General features: G+C 40.5%; 1 protein-coding gene across 1 annotated transcript in view; it reads left to right on the top strand.

Moving 5' to 3' along the window:
- The window catches only part of NBAS (NBAS subunit of NRZ tethering complex), a 427,776-nt gene that overhangs the window by 379,191 nt on the left and 26,695 nt on the right, over positions 1–21,890 (top strand). The window contains exons 49-50 of the mRNA XM_062208974.1: positions 14,488–14,627; positions 18,216–18,354. Coding sequence (XP_062064958.1) covers positions 14,488–14,627; positions 18,216–18,354 — 279 coding nt within the window. The remainder of the gene's footprint in view (positions 1–14,487; positions 14,628–18,215; positions 18,355–21,890) is intronic.

The following is a 21,890-nucleotide window of genomic DNA, read 5'->3' as shown; positions in this document are numbered from 1 at the left end:
ATGGTAGATACTCTCATTTTAGCAGGGGGTAGAGAAGGTTGTTTGACCCTGCAGACTGTGTGAGCAACAGTAACACATTTTGCTCCTAGTATAAACTGTGCAAGATTATTTATGCAATTGTCTCAGTATATGAATCTGTTTTTTCAGTTCTCTAGAAATGGAAAAAATCTCCAGAAAATAGCATCTTATTTTTAGTTTTAAACTTTAGTCATATTTCCAGAATTTTACATTTTCTATTTAACAAAACTCATAGTAACCCAGAAACCAACAAAATCATAATTTTTATTCTTGTCTAACAGTAGTAATGCTTTAATAGTAGTAACTAACAGCAATAATACTATTTGTTGAGCACTTACTGTGTGCCAGTGACTGATCTGATTACTGCTTAGATCAAGGGGGATGTTGCCAGTCAACAGCTGTGAATGGTTTTTGGTCTCAAAATTCCCTTTCCCAGCAGTATGGTTATGTCGAGTGGGTACCAAAGGCACTGTTGGTCACCTGAAACCTTTAGAAGGAATAGCTTTAGTAGGCCAGCATCTAGTATTCCTAGAGGTGAACTGTGCCGCCTTTTTATCTTTCTACATATCTGTTTAAGCAAGGATTTGGTTTGTGTATATTTTGAAACCCTGCATAGAAAGTCATCTCAGTGTGATTTTATTGTGCTCATGAAGGGATTTGCACCATTACTTGGTAGCTTTAAATCAAGCATCCTCACATGAGTCTCTTAGAAGCAGACGAACAACAAACCAACTCTTATGGAATATTAGAGTATAATGACTAATATATTTGCTTTTAAAGATTTATTTATTTGAGAGGTAGAGTTAGAGAGAGAGAGTGAGAGAGAGAAAAGGGGAGGTATCTTTCATTCACTGTTTCGTTCCCCAAATGACTACCTCGCCCAGAGTGGGGTCAGGCCAAAGCCAGGATCATCTGGGTCTCCCATGTGGGTTTCAAGAGTCCCAACAACTGGGACCATCATCCACTGCTTTCCCCAGGCACATTAGCAGGAAACTGAATTGAAAGTGGAGCACCCAGGGCTTGAACCAGCGCCCATGTGGGATGTTGTTATGGCAGGCAGTGGCTTAACCTGCTATACCACAACAGCAGCTCAAATGTATAGTATCACTACTTCCCACAATAATTCTTTTTTTAAATTTTTAAAAATTTTTATTTATTTATTTGACAGGCAGAGTGGACAGTGAGAGAGAGAGACAGAGAGAAAGGTCTTCCTTTGCCATTGGTTCACTCTCCAATGGCCGCTGCGGCCAGCACGTTGCGGCCGGTGCACCGCGCTGATCCGAAGCCAGGAGCCAGGTGCTTCTCCTGGTCTCCCATGGGGTGCAGGGCCCAGGCACTTGGGCCATCCTCCACTGCACTCCTGGGCCACAGTAGAGAGCTGGCCTGGAAGAGGGGCAACCGGGACAGAATCTGGCGCCCCGACCAGAACTAGAACCCGGTGTGCCAGCACTGCAGGCTGAGGATTAGCCTATTGAGCTGCGGTGCCGGCCCCCACAATAATTCTTTTAAAATAAAATGTATTTATCCAAAAGGCAGACTGACAGAGTTAGAGACAGACAGAACTTTTCCATCTACTGGGTCACTCTCCATATGCCCAAGCAGCCAGAACTGAGCCAGACTGAAGCTAGGAGCCAGGAAATCCATCCAGGTCTCCCACGTGGGTAGCAGGGACCCAGGTACTTGGACCATTTTCAACTGCTTTCCCAGGTGCATTAACTAGAAGCTGGATTGAAAGTGAGGAATATCCAGAATTCATACTGTCAATCCCATATGGGATGGCAGCATCAGAGGCAGCAGCTTCACCCTCTGGGCCATAGTGCCAGACACCTATAAAGTACTTCTATGTGCATTAATATTTGTTTCATTTTTCTGAGTATCTAAAGAAAAAAGATGCAACTATCAATGGCTGTAGGAAGATGCATATTTCAGGAACGTGGCTTACTTTAAGATATTCTTGTTTCCTTTTAGCAGCCATAGAGAAATTAAAGGTTGAAACTGTCTCTAGCTATGAATAGGTGACTTAGTCCACTGTTTCAAGGACAGTGATTCTGCCTGGTAAGGAGGCTGCAGCTACTTGACAAATCGTCTCCAAGGGCTGAAGTCTCTACATTCAGAAATGAGCAGAAGGGAAAAAGCCCTTCTGTGTTGGAGCCACGTTTCAGGTTTGTCTTTGGCAATCCAGTGATGTTTAGTTAGCAGTGTCAGTATGATGTCATCACTTACAGATCAGGCAGGTGCCTCTGAAGTGTTGGGCATTTTCATCTCCAGGCTTTTGTTTGCTACTCACGGGGGAAGGGACAGAGGTGTTACATTACTTTCTCTTTCTCTGGGGAAGAAAGAACAAATTAAAAGAAACGGAATTTTTTTCTCAAGTTTATTTTTACTAATCTGTGAAAAGCAACCTTAAGAGTGATTTGAAATGCCATATTTATTGCAGAAATAATTGAAATTTTAAAAAGTGATGCATTAATGCATAGTTTCATTTTCCCAAAATAGTCATATTTCTCCATGTTCTTTTCCTGTCTTTCTAGTTCATAGACAGTTCATATTAGAAAAAAATCATAGGACAAACCCACATTTATGCTTTTTTATGTTTGGCATATTTTATGGATGCTATAAAAAATACTGGATACCTCTCATGTGTCAGTCTCTTTGCCAGCTGTTTTATTCCCATTTTGTTACTTAATATTGGCAACCTTCATATAAGTACGTGTTATCTCTATCTTCTAGAAGAGAACACTGAGCCTCAAAAAAGGCCAGTTGTGTCTCCCAAATAAATATTTTGGTAACACTTTTTGAAAGCTGCATACTTAGTTAATTGAGCTTTCATTATTTCTTTCCTAGTGCCTGTAATGAAGTGCATTGAAACATTTGATAACTACCTGAAGTTAGTTTTTTCTTCATCCTAAAATATGTGCTGTGGTCATTTCACATTGATTGCTTGGAGTCTTATGATAGTTCTCTAGTTCTCATACTTCTATGATGCTTGGAATGTATGTATGTATATATATATATATATATATATATACACACACACACACACACATATATATGCGCACACACACATGTGTGTATGTGTGTGTGTATTTTTTTAAAGATTTATTTATTTGAAAGAGTTATAGCAAAAAGAGAGAAGAGATCTTCCATCAGCTTGTCCACTCTCCCAGTGGCTACAATGACCAGAGCTGTGCCAGGCCAAAGCCAGGAGCCAGGAGCTCCATCTGGGTTTCCCACATGGGTGCTGCGGCCCAAACAATTGATCCATCCTCTGCTGCTTTCCCAAGCACATTAGCAGGGAGCTGGATTGGAAGTGCAGCAGCCAGGACCCATATGGGATGCAAGCACAGCAGATGATGGCCTAACCTGCTATACCACAGTGCTGGGCCCTGGAATATATATTTTATATGGACTGTAATACTTCTTAGAAAAGAGAAAATTTGATTCTTTCCTAGGTCAACATCTTTCCTGAATCAGGTGCCTAATTTCCAGGTATTTAGGAAATTTAAATTCCCATGATCTTCATAGTAATTTCATGCTCTCACAACTTCACTAACTCTCTGAGACCTGTTTTAATTTTCATGATCTCAGGCAAATACTTCCTTTTCTATTTTTTCCTGATAATTTTTCAAATTAATGACATAGTCATTTGTTCTGCCTAAGGTTATTCATTTATTATCATTTGTTTATTTATTTTAAAGACAAAGAGAGGGGGTGGGAGAGGGAGAGAGTCATCATCCATCTGCTACAGCAGATGCAACAGCCATGGTTAGATCAAGTCAAAGTCAAGAAACCGACACTCGGTCTGGATCTCTCAGATGGGTGGCAGAGACCCAGCTACCTTAACCATCACCTGCTGCTTCATAGAGCAGCACTGGCAAAAACGCTGGAATGGCAAACAAAACCAAAACTTGAACCTCGGCTCTCTGATGTGAGATGCAGATCTCAAGCAGTGTCTCAGCTCCTGTGCCAAATGCCCACTCCCAGGATGTCTATTGTGTCTTTTATGAAAGAATTGTGTATCAGTTACTTATTGGTCTTTTTTGCTGACCACTAGGATTTAATCGTTCCTGAAATTTTAAATACTGAAAGTTTGGAGGCATGTTCATTAAAAATAGAAATGGAATCAAATAATAATCATAAAGTGACATGATAATTCTTTTTAAAAAAGATTTACTTATTCATTTGCAAAGCAGAGTTAGAGAGGGAGAGACAGAGAGAAAGGTCTTCCATCCACCGGTTCATTCCCTAGATGGTCGCAACGGCCAGAGCTGAGCCGATCCGAAGCCAGGAGCCGGGAACTTCTTCTGGGTCTCCCACATTGGTGCAGGGGCCCAAGGACTTGGGACCTCTTCCACTGCTTTCCCAGGCATAAGCAGAGAGCTGGATTGTAAGAGGAGCATCTGGGACATGAACCTCCACCAATATTAGATGCCAATGACATAAGTGGAGGCTTAGCCCATCAAACCACAGCATCAGCCCCATGGTTATTCTTTTTAAAAGGTTTATTTGTTTATGACTAATTTATTTACTTGAAAAGCAGAATGGCAGGGATCTTCCATCTGCTGGTTCACTCCCTAAATGACCTAATCAACCTGTCAGGGCCAAGAATCAGGAACTCCATCCTAGTCTCCCTCGTGAGTAGCAGGGTCCTCATGTACTTGGCACTTCATCTGCTGCTGTCCCAGATACATTAGCAGGGAGCTGGATCCCAAGTGTAGCCACTGGACTTGAACCGTTGTACTTATATGGGGTACAAGCATCACAAGTGGCAGCTTAACCCACTGTATCGTGCTGCCAGCCTCTGATTATCTCAATATTTTTCTTTAACATTGTTCTTCAGATCCTGATCAATGTAATAAGAAAAGAAACAAATTAAATTATACATTTTTTGAAAATTCAAAACTGCCATTTTTACATAGATTGCATCATTTTAATTTCTAGAAAACCCATGAAAATCTAGCATTAATGAGAATACACTAATGTACTTAGCAATATATATATATATGAAAATAACTCTTATTTTACTTATTAGTAAATATGAGTCATTACTAAAACAACCTTTTTTCAACTTAGTGTGTCTTTTTTCTCAAATTTTAGAGTAAATATTGCCATTAAAAGGAAAATGCATTAACACATTCGTCACCTGGAAAGCCATGGTAGCAACCTTCATTTAATACTGTTTTCCAAAAAGAGTTTGGTATTTAGATAGGCTGATCTTGGACTCTTTCCCAATCAAATGAATTTTAAATAAATAAAAAAAAAGTTTGGGAAGACAGTGCTCTCACATTTATGCAGGTCTTATGAGCAGAGGCACTGACTATCTTTGTCCAGACCATTTTTTTAAGGGTGTGTGTAGAGCAAAAAGCATTGGAAGATATTGACTCTGTCAGAGTGAAGGGCCATCATGCTTTCTGTCTAGTGTGCAACAGAAATATTTCCTTAGCCTGGGGTTCTTCAGTAGCACAACCCTCTGTACTGTGTGTGTAGCTGGCCCTCGACGCCACCCTCTGTGCCGTCTGGGTAGCTGGCCCTTGACAGCACCCTCTGTGCCGTCTGTGTAGCTGGCCCTCGACGCCACCCTCTGTGCCGTCTGGGTAGCTGGCCCTCATGCCACCCTCTGTGCCGTCTGGGTAGCTGGCCCTCGACGCCACCCTCTGTGCCGTCTGGGTAGCTGGCCCTCGACGCCACCCTCTGTGCCGTCTGGGTAGCTGGCCCTCGGCGCCACCCTCTGTGCCGTCTGGGTAGCTGGCCCTCGACGCCACCCTGTGGAACTTGGGACCTGGAGAAGCAGCACCAGAAAATGCTGACATTGTGGCAGCTGCGGTGCTGTGAGTAATGAAGATCTTTATCTTTGTCTCTGACCCAGGAGTGTCTTATCCGGTGCCAGAATCCATTAAACTGTGGCAGGCTGTCTGTTAGCTTCTCGGGATAAAATCTTCACAGTTGTCGACAAAGGCGCTTATTTTCAAAGCATGTCCTTCAAAGTCAACAATAGGGTCTTGATCCAAATGACTGATAATAAGGCACGGAGGAAAGGACCTCTCCCATCCTTTTTCATATGCCTCAAGACACCTGGAGGTTATTTATATTCAGCAGTGGGGTTGTCCTGGGAGAAAAGTTGCATAGGAAACAAGCCTTCACCTTGTCCCCGCTCAGGCTGGATGCTGTTCACACTTCATCTACTTAGTCTTCTAACACTTTTGAGGAAGGGCTCTCCCTTCACTGTGTCAGATTACTGTTGGGAATTAAGGTTCAGATATGTGTAGGAATAGTGAGCTGGTGAGTGGTTGAGTGGCAATTCAAACTTATCGCTCTGCTTTAATATATTCCTCCACTCTAAGCCATCAAGAAATGTTAGTGAATGCTGCCATCTCTTAGTTTTACTTTTATCCCTATCTCAAAACTATAGGCTGTCAGAACTTTGAGAGGTCTTCACAACCGCCATCTCTGATATCCCTTCCATCACTACAATTTCATAATCTAGCAAGAGACTTTGTAAGATCGTAAAAGAAGAAAGCAAAGGTCTCTCGTGTTCCTTGGTCACTTTGATGGAAGTCTGGTTGCTGTGTATTTATTTGTGTTATCTCTGCCAATTCGATGTGTGAGTATGTATGAACTTTTTTTTAAATTCTACCCTGATGACTTATGAAGTAATTCTTCTGATTTTTGGCATGTCTTGTTACTCCCTTGCATGTAGTCTATAAAGTATCTAGGAGAAATCTCAGGATGCCTCAGGTGCATCGGGCCTGATTATGCCTGCTCCCTTAAATTCTTTTTCCCGTGAAAATCTCTTCTATTCCAAAGTTGTTTATTCTATTAAAAATAATCTGTGGATAAAAAATGCCTGATTTAACTTCTCTGATCAAGAGATATATGAAAAGATAAACATCTGATATAATTACTGATATGTAGTAGACATTAGAAAAATGCCCTTCTCTCAGCTCTTCCACACATATCTCATGAGTTGTCTTTTATCCCTTTTAGTTTCCTTCCTGGCCTACTACCAAGGGAACTGAAACATCTGTCGCAATGTTTTGAACATGCATGGAGGTTCCCACCGTACGGTTGCCTTGTATTCTGGCCCCAGTGTACATCCTTTTCCATAACACCCATAACTCTCCTTCAGTTATCACAAACTACCACTCAGGATCCCTTCATTGACTCCCCTCATCTCTCCCTAGTCTTCTGTTTACATGTCAAAATCCTGCAAATCCTTTCTCTGGTGCCACCTTGTCCATAAACCTTTTCTGATCCCCTGAACTCAAATGTCTCTTCTTATAGCACTGTAAAATCGATAGGTCTTAAGACCTTCACAAATCAAATATGTCACAGTGAAAGCCTTCTTAACTACCACATGGATCAATTACTCAGAGTGTTAAAGGAGAGATCATAAAAAATGATATATTCACATCCTAAATATTTTGTGAAAAACTAAATATATGAATGAGAATTCAGTTGCTAAAGTGTTTACTGTAGAGCTAGGGCCAATTCTTAAATGTCTAAGTATGCTTGTAGAGCAAATAAATAACATTTTTATGTGATCAGCTAAATGAAGAGAATAATAATATCTACTTTTTGTATGTCCATTTTCATGTATCTCATAATATGAAAGGGCTTCAAAAGGTTCATAGAAATGTGTGTTATGAAAAAACTGTGCATGCATTTCATTGATATGTTTGTATCAAAATAAACTTCTTTTATTCAATTTTTCCTCAATCTTTTTGAAGTCTCCTTGTATATGTAACAACTGACTTGTCCAAATTACTGTTGTCCAAAATCTGTTCATGGGTAAAGCTGCTTCCTTTGAGTAATTATCTATGTGAATCCAGGAAACAAATTTGCATTTTCAAAGAAGAGTAGAAGAGAGCATGAAGACCACTTTGCTTTTTTCTTTTAATTCCAAAGGCTAAGTTGATTCAAGATGTATGTTTGAGTGACAACTCAGACTGTCACTGTTAGAGATGTATGGTCACCTGAAGGAACACAGTAAGTCCTGAGTATCAGAAGAGGTCCAAGTGGACAGCTGGACAAGTCAGAAGTTGGGAGCATAGTAAAATGGGAGGAAGCACTGTCACTAGGACCAGTTTGGGCTGAGATGTTTAGAACTGAAGCAGAGAAAAACTGGAGACTGCTAGAATTTCCCTTTCAATACTGTGTGGTGTGAGGCAGGGAGATCACCACAGCACCATTCAGGAGTGAACATAGTATCTTCTTCACTTGTAGTTTCATTAGCCTAGTCCAGAATAGTGTGTGCTGCACTAAACTATATTAAAATTTTAAAGTGTTTCTATCAGCAGATTCTCCTTCATGAATGGGTTAATTTTATTAAAATGGTTCTCAAATATTTTAGTCTCAGGAATTCTTACCACTCTTAAAAATTAATGAGGAGCCCAAAGAACTGTTGTTTGTATGAGCTGTATCTGTTGATGTTTAATGAATATACAAACATTTTTAAAATGTTTATCATTTACAGTTAATGCACATTGACATAAATAAAAACATTTTATGTAAAGAATTCTACTTTTTGCTTAAAAAGATTTATTTATTTGTTTGAAAGTCAGAGTTACAGAGAGAGGGGGAGACACAGATATCTTCTATCTGCTGCTGTACTTCCAGGTGGCCCTATGGCCAGGGCTGAGCCACGCTGGAGCCAGGAGCCAGGAGCCAGGAGCCAGGGGCCCAAGTACTTAGGCATTAGCAGGGAGCTAGTTTGGAAGTGAAGCAACTGGGACATGACCCTATTTCCATATGGGATGCTGGTGTCACAGACGGTACTTTTACCTGCTACACCACAATGCCAGCTCCAAAAACTCTCCTTTGAAAAGAAAGTAAATTTACTGAGAAGTATAAAATTATTTTACATTTTTAAAAGTCTCTTTAATACCTACCTTAATAAATAGCTAATGGATGCCCATCTCTTTCCACATCCAACCTGCTCTCATGTGTTGTTTTGCTTGATGTACATGAAGAAAACCAAATCCTAGACAGATACATAGTTACAAGGAGGAGTATCCTAATAACCCTTTCTAATAATTATAGCTATTACTTTAAAATTTTTAAAATTTATTTTCATTTCATTTGTGAGGCAGAGAGACAGGCAGACAGACAAATAGAGATTTTCCATCTGCTGGTACCTTCCCCAAAACACCTGCAGCAGCCAAGGTTGGGCCAGGCTGAAGCCAGGAGCCCAGAACTTCATCTGGGTCTCCCATGTGCTTGGTAGGGAACCAACTACTTGAAGCACTGCTTGTTGCCTCCTATGGTGTTCAATAGTAGGATGCTGGATGGGAAGCAAAACAACTGGAACTCAAACCAGGCTCTGCAGTATGGTACGTGGACATCCCAGGTGGCATCTTAACTGCTAAACCAAACACCCGCCCCTTGTTTTTTGATGAAAAACCAAAACTACAAGTTGTAGTTTCTTAAAGATTAATTACAATGTAAAATATGTAGCCATACCAACAGATTTTTATGTTGTTTATAAAGAAAGATAATAAGAGATCCATTGGTTTGGCTTACACTTTGAATGGGTCTTTTAACCGTTCTCCTGATTTTATAACAACATCTATTGGTTATTTGAAAATTACTGGCTCACTAAGCTATACAGATCTCCCAAGTATTCATTTCATTATGCAGTATCAAAGATCCACATTCACTAATATCACCATTAATCAGTCTCATTAGAAGAGCCTTCAAAGTCACTGGGAAACTGTCAGGCTCATTATGGTGGCAGGCAGACACTGGTTTGTCAAATTCTGATCTTCTCTTGAAAGCTCAAATTTTATCATTGGCAGCAGACACTCTGTTACTTTCCCTGATGTAATAAACTCATTTGGCTCCTTTTGTAGCATACTCTGAAAAGTAAGTTACTAGAAATGGAAGTAATTAGTGAACATTCAAAGGAATATATTTCCTAGCAAACACACACACTAAAAGTTTGGATACATGTGAGAAAAGTGTTAGACAGAAAAAGTCTGTTATCAGACATATTTCATACATGGAGACTTTTTGCACACAAATATAAAAACAAACGTGAAGGTTTAATTTGTAGTTTCTTTTCTTTTTGCCTCACTTAGGATGCAGTTCTGTTCTTAAACTTTACAAGCTATTACAGTTTCTGTAAAGGAAGAATTAAATCTAGGTGCTAATGAAAACATTTTTTTCCTTTATTTGTGAATTCGCTATGTTGTGTAATCTATTTTTTAATTTAAGTTATACGAGTTTCATGTATTTCATATATATAGATTTAGGAACATAGTGTTGCTTCCCACTGTACTCTCCCTCCCGCCCATTCTTCCACCCCTCTTCTTCCTCTCTCTCCTGTTCCCACTCTTAATTTTTACAAAGATCTACTTTCAGGTTCTTAAGGATCATAAGGTTAACCCTACACTAAGTAAAAGAGTTCAACAAATAACTATAAAGAAAAAAAATCACTGTTGCTCAACAGAAGAGACAAGGGCTGTAAATACTCATCCAATCTTAATAGAATCTCCTCTTCGTTGGATGTACCACATACAGGAAATACTCCATACAGTGTCTGTATTTCATGTTTGCTATTAATTATACTGTGTTTAGGTATAAAGACTAGAGTGTTAATGCTGGGAGCATTAGAGATATGTTTTAAAACATAAGCCTTTTCTACAGCAACACTCTCATGTGGGCACTAAGATTATAGTGCAGGATAGAAAGACCAGTCATTTGCCACCCCTTCCCCAGTGCAGGCCTCCAAGCTGTTCCTCAGAATGCCTCAAGACTTCAAGCATTTTCAGGTAATGAAAATGAAGCCCAAAGAGAGAGGCTTTAGTAAAATCTCATAGCTCATCATGAGTGTTTACTATAATTTATGCCAACGTATTTTACAAATGACAAATTGTCTTCATTCATATATATGTCCATTTAGTTCATTCACTCACTCAGTAAGTGCCTTTTGCACATCTACTCTTTAGCAGGCATAGCAGGAATAAAATAGTGAACAGAACATAGTTTCTGCTTTCAAAAACTTGATGTTCTTATGGGCGGGAAAAGAGCAACAAACACATGTGTAATATACCCCACAGTCCTAGGTGCTAAGAAGGAAAGAGAAATAGAGTAAGACAGATGAAGGGGAGACCGTTAAGAAGGCCTTCTCTGGCTGAGATGACATTTGAGACACTTGAAGGGACGAAGGGATTGAGGCATTCAGGTACGTAGAGGAATTGTGTGCCAGGAAGAGGAGCTGTATCCAAGCTCCTGAGGTGGGAGTGTGCATGACTGCAGGCAAGGCATCCCAGAGAGGCTCTGAGGCTGAAAAGAAATTGAAGGCCAGGTCATAACAGGTAGACATTGTTGAGTTTGATTTGTAAATAAAAATTTCTTTGTGAACAGGCAAAATAGTATTGCCAAACGTCCAATGAGAAGACCAGTTTAAATAAATGAATACATGTTTGACTTATTGAGTCTTCTATTTCCTCTGTCACCTGATAGCAGCAAGACTGTTAGGCCTGTCTCCTCAAGGAAGTGAAGTCCCTGATACCCTTGCTGTCCCCCACAGGGTTAACTGGCTTACTGTAGTATGGCATTATTTCCAAAGCTGGAAAGTGTGTCTAGGATATTATTCCACACAACAGTGACCTGGGGCTGTAGGGGAGGTTTGGAAGGATCAGGTTGGTTATGGTGTGAGCAGGGCTTCCCCTACTAATTACCAATAATTTCATAGCACCTGTCAACTTTGTAAAACATGCACAATTCATGGTGTGGCTTCTTGGAATTAGAGCCAAGACTATTAAATTAATCAAATGTTTTGGAAAGACAAATTAATGCAGACTATTTAGCAAATGTATATGTAACCATCCATTCTCATTATCCTTTCAACATATCTTCGAATATCTGTGTACCCAAATCATGAATTCATCCTCATTCTTGTCTGTGAACTGAAATGTAGAGATCTGTACCAAGAGAGAATAGAAAATGGGAGAACCAGATTTCTGCTTACTTTTTACATGGAAAACCACTTTTTAACTTGAAGTAGCAAACATTTCCAACCAAAGAGGCATTAGAGATGTGATTAAAAGAAAAATTATTCAGTTATTTAGTAAGAGAAAAAAATTCTATATTCTGTATTTAATAGACTTCTTTTGCATTAGAAATAAAGGTGTAAATAAAATAGTTTTGCTTCATTTTGATTTATAGCAAAAATTATGTGACAAATACACTTAAGAGCTTTCAGATCAAATTGGGGAAATTTTCTGGACAAAATGAAGACTTAGCAATTTTCCAATGAAAGTTAGGAATTCGTAAAAAGGAGAGAACAATCCAACATGGGAAGCAGGATACACAGCAGACTCATAGAATGTTAGATGTCCTAAACAGCACTCTGGCCTCAGAATCAGCCCTTAAGGCATTCGGATCTGGCTGAAGAGCCCATGAGAGTATTTTAGGCACGGAAAGCCAAGACACTCTGGCACAAAAAAAAAAACACCTAAAGTGAAAGATCTCTGCAAGTGAGATCCCAGTGGAAAGAACGGGCCATCAAAGAAGGAGGTACCTTTCTCTAAAGGGAGGAGACAACTTCCACTTTGACTATGACCTTGTCTAAATTAGATCGGAGTTGGCGAACTCAAAAGGCTCCTATAGCCTTGGCAACTCATGACTAGAGCCTAGGGAGATTACTGACGCCATAAAGAGTGCCAATTGTTAAATCAACAACAGGAGTCACTGTGCACTTACTCCCCATGTAGGATCTCTGTCCTTCATGTGTTGTCCAATGTGAATTAATGCTATAACTAGTACTCAAACAGTACTTTACACTTTGTGTTTCTGTGTGGGTGCAAACTGTTGCAATCTTTACTTAATATATACTAAATCGATCTTCTGTATATAAAAATAATTGAGAGCCGACACCACGGCTCACTTGGCCAATCTTCCGCCTGTGGCGCCAGCACCCCGGGTTCTAGTCCCAACTGGGACACCAGATTCTGTCGCGGTTGCTCCTCTTCCAGTCCAGCTCTGCTGTGGCCCAGGAAGGCAGTGGAGGATGGCCCAAGTGCTTGGGCCCTGTACCCGCATGGGAGAACAGGAGGAAGCACCTGGCTCCTGGCTTCGGATCGGCACAGTGTGCCAGCCGTAGTGCCCATTGTGGGGGTGAACCAACGGAAAAGGAAGACCTTTCTCTCTGTCTAACTCTGCCTGTCAAAATGAAAATAATAAAATAAATAAATAAAAAAGGTAATTGAAAATGAATCTTCATGTGAATGGAATGGGAGAGGGAGTGGGAGATGGGAGGGTTGCGGGTGGAGGGAAGCTATGGGGGGGAAAGCCACTGTAATCCCAAAGCCATACTTTGGAAATCTAAATTTTTAAATAAAAGTTAAGGCCGGCACCGTGGCTCAACAGGCTAATCCTCCGCCTAGCAGCGCTGGCACACCGGGTTCTAGTCCCAGTTGGGGTGCTGGATTCTGTCCCGGTTGCCCCTCTTCTAGTCCAGCTTTCTCCTGTGGCCCGGGAGTGCAGAGGAGAATGGCCCAAGTCCTTGGGCCCTGCACCCCATGGGAGACCAGGATAAGCACCTGGCTCCTGCCTTTGGATCAGCGCGGTGCGCTGGCTGCAGCGCGCCGGCCACGGCAGCCATTGGAGGGTGAACCAATGGCAAAGGAAGACCTTTCTCTCTCTCTCTCTCTCTCTCTCTCTCACTGTCCACTCTGTCTGTCAAAAAATAAAAAAAAAATTTAAAAAAGTTAAAAAAAGAAAAAGAAAAATATCAAATTACTACATGAGATAGTTTATGGTGATGTATAACCATTAATAAAGACAGTATTATATACAAGTTAAAAAATGTTAGAATTCATTATGGATAATTTAAACTTTAAGACATTCACTTGGTGTTGAATATGGTGAAATATTGTAATTTCAATTATAACAATTCAGTATTATAATGTAACAGATACCAATGAACCATGAAAATCAAATTGTTTATATTGTTAGAGAAAATATGTTTCCTTCCCATGATTTTGTACTTATTTATTTTGTACTTTTTAAATTTATTTTCATTTTATTTGAAAGGCAGAGAGAGATGGAGAGGGATCTTCCACCACTGGTTTACTACCTAAATGTCCCCAACAGGCAGGACTGGGCCCAGGGGAACCCAGGAGACTGGAATCAATCCGGGTCTCCTCCTATGTGGGTGACAGTGACAAGTACATGGGAAATAGATCAGGTGGGGCTGGAACCAGGCCCCCTCATACGGCATGCAGGCATCCTAATTGACAACTTAAACCATGTGCCAAACATCCACCGCTAAACTAATTTTAAAATAATTGCTGAAATTGAGTAAGGTATAGAGATTTTCAAGTCTTTTTTTTTAATTGTCAAATTTTTCAGCACTTGATAGAAGTTTTCAACATAGGTTTAATCAAAAACATCAACTTTGATTTCTTCTGTAAATAAATTGAGTAGCTTTTGCCACCAATTTCAAGTATGTGTTTCTACCTGCAGGTAGATTTAGCTGACATTGAGAATGAAGAGAAGCGCTACTCTCTGTTCTTGGAACTTCTGGAATCCAGTCACGATGAAGTTGAATTTCAGCACTTGGCTTTGCTCTTGCAGGCTTGGCCACCAATGAAGAGTGAATCTGTGTAAGTATTAAAATAAAATGAGCCTACTTAGAAATCCTGTCTGGACTTTAATCCTAGTAATCTAGCACCTTCAAAAGCTAGTGAAGAAATACTTCTGAACACAACTATACACATCTTATAGGAAATGCATTCCAAGATCCTTAGTGGGTGCCTGAAATTGCAGATAGTAGCAAACTCTGTCCGCAGACACTGTGTTTTTGCCTATACATAGCTACACAAATGTGGTACCTTTTCCATGGAAACTAAACCCTTATCATGCTTTGTGGCTGTAACTTTTGGTAGTCATGGTGCAACAACAAAATTAATATAATTTCCTTTCTTTCTTCAGAGTTTCACAGGTGGAAGAGTCATTCTTACCATAGATCTTAACAACCTCAGTATATGATTTTTTTCTCACTAGTTGAGAACTTCCATGTTTTCACTTAAAGAAAGCACTTCACACTTCTCTTTGGTATAATCAAATTCCAGCATCACCTACTCCTGCACATTGGGGCAATGACATAACATGACATGACATCACATGACACGACATGACATGACATCACATCACATCACATAACAAACATCACATAATGGTTACTTGAACACAAGCACTTGCATCTGATAACTGAGATGGTTAGTGGGCAGGTACATTCACACAGCATGGATACTGTGGACAAAGAGATGATTCATGTCATTTCATCATACTGCTTAGGATGAATAGCATGTTTTAAAACTTACAAATGACTTATTTCTAGAGCTTTTCATTTAATATTTGCGAACTGTGGTTGACCATTGGCAACAAACCATGGAAAATGAAACTATGGTAAGGAGTGTGAAGTGAAACTATGGTATGTATGTGAGTGTATGTGTATGTGTGTGTGTGTTTGTGTATACATCAATAATTGCCTTTAACACATCATAATTGCCTTTAAAGAACACTAAAATTCCTCTTTGAAATATTGTGATATCCTTCTATTTTTCCTTGCCTTTAAACCCAAGTATTTTCTTTAAGAGTATCAGTCAATGAGTGATAACAATATCTGATTTATGATGTCAACAAAGCAATTCTGCTCTAGTATTTTCAAAAGAAAATATGATTATCTTTTAACAGTGCTAACTGGAGAATCCACGTGGAGCAAATGAACACTCTTACTAAGAACACACAATGTAAAGTGCAATTTACAAAATTATCAGTCATTCACGTAGCAAACCAACAAGAACAGGTGATGTTATCGGGTTTCATAGAGGAAGGAATCGAGGCTCAGAAGTTAAACAACTCTTAGGCACCAAATAGCTAATAAGTGATGGAAACAGAATTCTAACCTACTTTTACAGCTTGTGTTTCCTCTGTGTTTCACACGAAGCTTCCAGCTGCCACTCAGATCTGCATGGGGTACTTATCCAATCCTTGTGCTATCAGCCACATAACTTCTCCCTTTCTTTTGGAAGAAGTGGCCAGATTTCCTTTGGGCACATACGCTGGCTGTCATGAACTGCTGCTTCTCCTTGGCAAAAAATGCGGGTACCCTTGCCCCTTCTCCAAGTGCCGTTTGCTCCAGGAGTGATTGTGTTCTTCCTGCACGCAGCAGGTGAACTCTGCTCCAGGCCGCTAAACTTGTCTACACATCAGAAGTTAATGAAGGATGTTTTCCTGGAAGTAAATGATTCTGTGAGCCATTTAAGACAGCCAAAGAACGTGTGGGAAAGGCTCTTTGCCTTAACCTGGAATGAAACTATTAGTGATATCTGAAGCTAACCAGGAAAATGGAGTTTTTGTTTTGTTTTCTAACCAAGTGTTTTCAGAAGGAAATGAAGTGTTTCTTAGCTCTCCATCATTTGTGGCAGAGGTGGCGTACTGACTTATAATGTTTAAGAATGGATTCTTACCTCTGCCGTCTGAAACTTCACAGTACAGGCTGTCATATCATGAAGCCTCCAGTCTCACTTGTGACACTGCATTTCTCATCGCCTGGGGATGCTTCCTAAGAGTGGGGCCCTCAGCCTTTCTGAGCCCAACTCCCGGTGCCTGAACCTGGGAGTCTGTTTCTAGACAGAAGCCAGGGTGGAGATAATGTGATTCGGTAATGACTTATCTTTTTTAGGAAATTATGCAGAGTTCTTCATGTCTTCCTTTCTGAATTCAAAATATGACATTTCCATGGATAGTTAGCAGTGGTTGTACATTTTATTTTCCTTTTAGAATAGTATTTAAAATCATCCACTTACCTATAAGAACCAAAGTCATTTTCACTTCAAACATTTATTGGATCTTTTATATATATATATATATATATATATATATATATATATTTGACAGGCAGAGTGGATAGTGAGAGAGAGAGAGAGAGAAAGGTCTTCCTTTTTGCCGTTGGTTCACCCTCCAATGGCCGCTGTGGCCAGCGCATCTCGCTGATCCGAAGCCAGGAGCCAGGTGCTTCTCCTGGTCTCCCATGCGGGTGCAGGGCCCAAGCACTTGGGCCATCCTCCACTGCCTTCCCGGGCCATAGCAGAGAGCTGGCCTGGAAAAGGGGCAACCGGGATAGAATCCGGCTCCCCAATCGGGACTAGAACCCGGTGTGCCAGCGCCGCAAGGCGGAGGATTAGCCTGTTAAGCCCCGGCGCCGGCCGGATCTAAAATATTTAGTGCATTTGGAGATCTCCCCAAAATCTTTACTTTTAAGGGCATGTTTGTGGTCACATGTGAAATGAAAGTTGTAACTTGCTAGCCTGTTTTAAAAAATCACTATTAAGTTATTAGTTTCAAAACCAAGCAGTTAGCAGTCTTGCCCTTACCACTTACGTTTCCTCTAAGAGACGAGAGGATCCGTCACATAAAGTTGTCCTTTTCTGTCACTCTCCTGCTCATATTGCCGTTTGCTGTGGCGCATGTGTGGTGGGATACTTTAAAAACATGTTCTTGGGGCTGCTGTTTTGGCATAGCAGGTTAAGCTGCCTCTTGGAATGCCTGCATCCCATGTCGGAGTGCTTGTGGGTCCAGTCCTCTGCTTCCAGTCTCACTTCCTGCTAATGTACCTCCTAGGCATCAGATGATGGCCCAGATACTTGGTTCCCTGCCACCCGTGTGGAAGACCCCAGCGGAGTTCTGGGCTTCTGGGTTCAGGGAAGACGTGCCTGCTGTTACAAGTGATACTTCACAGTCATAGCAATCATTCGTTAAATTAAGGAGCTCTGTGTGGAAAATATTAGATTGCCTTTTCACAACCAAAAACAACTGGGGCCCATAAAATTTGGAGGACTCAGATCTGTACAATGAGGCTGGAGGTTTTAAATAAATTCCCTGAGCCCAGTTAGTGAATCCAGGAGCCAGATATCGAACCAAGCCTCTCTGGCTTCCAAGCCTGTGCGTTCTCCACTCCCCTCAGTCCCCATGCTCCCTGACTGCTTGTGGGTGCCACAGTTAGCTGATTTTTCTCCTTCACTTGGCTTTTATTTAAGATAGACTGGGAGGAACACATCATCCGGATTCTGATTCTACTTTTGTAGAAGCATTTTACTTCACAACATGGGATATCTTCTGTTTTCACAGCGCAGTTGTGAGATCTCTAGTCACTTCCCATGCCTTGCATTTCTCTTCCATTGAAACAGCGTAACCAATAATCCCTGGCTGAGGCTTGCCACAGTGATGCTAACCAGATGTGCAGCAGAGAACAAAGAAGAATTGGGCAAGGAAGTTCTGAAAATTTGTCGCTCCTTGTATAACACCAAGCAAATGCTGCCTGCAGAGGTGAGTACGTGTTTCGTGTGGCTTTCCTGGGGAGGGTGCCCGCCCTTATCAGAACTCTTTATTATAAGCAACCCAGTGGACTGTACTTGAGGAGCTCTGAGCTTAAGTCATTAATGACCAAGGCCTGTAATTTTTAGTGGATCACATGAAGAAAACAACATGAGAGGGTGGTTTAAGCTAGTTTCTGTTGCTGTTGTTGGAACTCTGAAGCAGTATTCCTTTTGCTAAACCCGGAGTGTAAACATGTTCTCAGTCCCTTCTGTTGCCCTTTTAGCCATAAAAACTTACAGTTTAAGTTTTAACTCAGACTTACAGCCCACGAGATCTTGGTAGCTCAGATGTTATCTGTTTGAGCCAGGGCAGTTTAAAGTTTAGTAAATTCTACCATTCCTCTGAGCAGGGCACCAACCACTCTAATTTTCATATGTTTTTTGATATTACTGTAATGACATTGCATAACCTCTATAGAAGTATACTGCAAAATACGGTAAAAATTCACCATCTCCATTTTGACCTTTGTTCTCTATTTGATCCTGTACTTTACTGTCACAAAGATACTCATTTTATACATACTTGTGTGTGTGTGAATTTTGCACTTTCTAAAATAAGCACATATTAATTACAGACTCCTAATGAATTTCACTCCAGAAATGCATTGGTTGATCTGTTTACGTATCTTAAATTCAAGCATTTAAGTGATTACATTAAATGATTAATTGGTTTTGAGTTTCTACTACATCAGAAATAAACACAAAAATAAAATTGTAAATATGATCTTTGGATACTCATTGTAATCATTCAAGGAAAATATTTTCATGAATACACATGTAATGGATTGTTTTCTGATTGAGGAACTGGATAGATATCTTTTGATTGGATTTTAACATATTATTCCATTTAAGAAGTCTCCCAACCACCAGAATGACAAAGTTGTTTTATGGAACTTAAAGTCCTGAAACTGAATTTAACCTGCCCTTACTCCAGGTCGATGTGAACTGTGTACCCTGCTCTGCCTGTGTCAGTCACTCTTTCACCTGTGTTCCACTTTGCTGTATTGTGAGCCCTGAGAGGGTGGGAACCACATGGGCTGTGTCATACCTTTGTCTCCCAAGGCAGGATTTGGCATACTGCATAATATAGGGACTCAGCACAGCTTATTGTCCGCACCAGAGTAAATGATATGTGAATAACACATTCTTTTTTTTTTTTATTTAGTGAATATAAATTTCCAAAGTACAGCTTATGGATTACAAAGGCTTCCCCCCCTCACAACTTCCCCCCCACCCGCAACCCTCCCCTTTCCCACTTGCTCTCCCCTTCCATTCCCATCAAGATTCATTTTCAATTCTCTTTATATATAGAAAATCTGTTTAGTATATATATATATAGATTTCAACAGTTTGTCCTCCCATAGCAACACAAAGTGAAAAAATACTGTTGGAGTACTAGTTATAGCATTAAATAACAGTGTACATCACATTAATGACCGAGATTCTGCAAGATATTTTTTTTTAAAAAAAGATTGATTATTTTTCTATGTAATTTCCAATTTAAAACCAAGGGTTTTTTTTTTTTTCATTTTCAATTATCTTTATATACAGAAGATCGCTTCAGTATATACTAAGTAAAGATTTCATCAGTTTGCACCCACACATAACACATTCTAACGCTGGTAGATCAGGATGAGAAATCTGAAGTCTCTACCATCAGTTCTGTTGAATCATCTTAGTTAGGAAAACACTAGGATCTAATGCTACTCTACCTAACAAACTGGTGGTAATGTAATAACTAACATTTGCTAACACTCTTGGGCTTTCACTTCCATTGTCTTCTTTAACCTTCAGCACCCATATGTGAGCAGGTGCCTTTATCTTCATTTGACAGCTGAAGGAATAAAGATTGTCAAGGATCTTGCTCCAGCTTTCTTAGGCAATGAATGGTGGATCTGGTCCTCGAACCAAGTCTCTATGCTTGAATGTTTAAAAAATGTATACTTCCAGATGAGGTTTTCTTTTTTTTTTTTTTAAGATTTATTTATTTATTTGCAAGTTAGAGTTACGCAGAGAGAGGAGAGGCAGAGAGAGAAAGAGATGTTTTCAATCTGATGGTTCACGATGGGGCCAGTGCTGTGGCGTAGTGGGTAAACCTGTTGCCTGCAGTGGCGGCATACCATATAGGCACTGGTTTGAGTCCCGGCTGCTCCACTTCTGATCCAGCTCTCTGCTATGGCCTGGAAAAGCAGTAGAAGATGGACCACGCCCTTGGGCCCCTGCACCCACGTGGGAGACCTGTAAGAGGCTCCTGGCTCCGGATCAATGCAGCACCAGCCATTGTGGCCAACTGGGGAGTAAACCAGCAGATGGAAGACCTCTCTCTCTCTCTTTGCTTCTCCTTCTCTCTCTGTGTAACTGTGACTTCCAAATAAATAAATAAATCTTTTTTTAAAAATGTCTGTCTTATGCAGTTGTATGGGTTTATTATCAATTTTCCCTTTTCCATACTTCCTACAAAAGTGGCCTATAGAATCTAGCGTCTCAGTTATTATTGTTTTAGATTTAATGTTATTGGGACTTTGTATGGCCTAGATAAATGTTTGTTTGCTTTTTAAATAGCCTGGTTGATTTTGTTTTATGGCAAGAAGTGTAAGTTAGCATGGTCACTGCATATATGATCTTGACTTCTTCCCACTGGCTGGCTTGTCAAGGCCTGGTAACCATTACCGATATTATACTTTAGCCATGTGGGATTAGGTAACAGATCTGAGTGACCTAGAAGGAAAAGTATGTTCTTTGTATTGACTATTGTGTAGCAAGTTGTGCTTTCTGCTTCCCACCAAAAAGTTCTTAAGAAGCTAAATACCTATGATGATTTAGCTCCCCATATGCATGTGCAGTCACATTGAGGAACCATGACAAGGAGAGTAATGCATGAAGTTTATTCACAGTGGCCCCCTTTGATCTCAGATCATCTGGTCCATGACTCCTAAGTGTTTTTAGGAATCAGAATAGGCAGCACAGCACCTAGAGTGGTGTCTATGAAGGTGTCATGGAAAGAAATTCACTTGCCTGCCCTCTTCGTTAGGACTGGGAGCACCTTGAGGGCAGGAACTTATTGCACAGCAGAGCAGAAAAGCCATGGGAATGCTTAAAGTTGGAATGTTCCTGTTCTAGGCTAAGCAGTAGTGTGATCCATGAGCAGGAGGCAGGCACCAAGCTCTAGGCCTGCGTTTTCTGGTCTCGGAAACAAGGGGTTCAGCTGAGTGATTTTTGAGGGGATTCTTGTTCTGTCCTGCTAGGATCATGAGCCGAGGCTGCCGGTCTTGCATCCTCCGTAGCTCATCAGTCGTCACCTCTCCATAGTCTGCCACTGAGGGAGAAAGGAGCTGAATTAAACCCCATTTCAAAGGCGGTCTTTGTCACTTCTTCCTTACAGTTTGATGGAATGAAAGTTAACTATTCTAGGAGTTATCTTTCTACAGCGACTTTTCTTCATTTTCCTTATGCTGCCTCAGTTTCTGCCTCTGAATTTGGAGCATT

The sequence above is a fragment of the Lepus europaeus genome, chromosome 13, assembly GCF_033115175.1.
Source record: "Lepus europaeus isolate LE1 chromosome 13, mLepTim1.pri, whole genome shotgun sequence".
Classification (NCBI taxonomy): domain Eukaryota; kingdom Metazoa; phylum Chordata; class Mammalia; order Lagomorpha; family Leporidae; genus Lepus; species Lepus europaeus.
The sequence above is the reverse complement of the archived record's forward strand: the minus strand, read 5'-3'. Positions and strand labels throughout refer to the sequence as shown.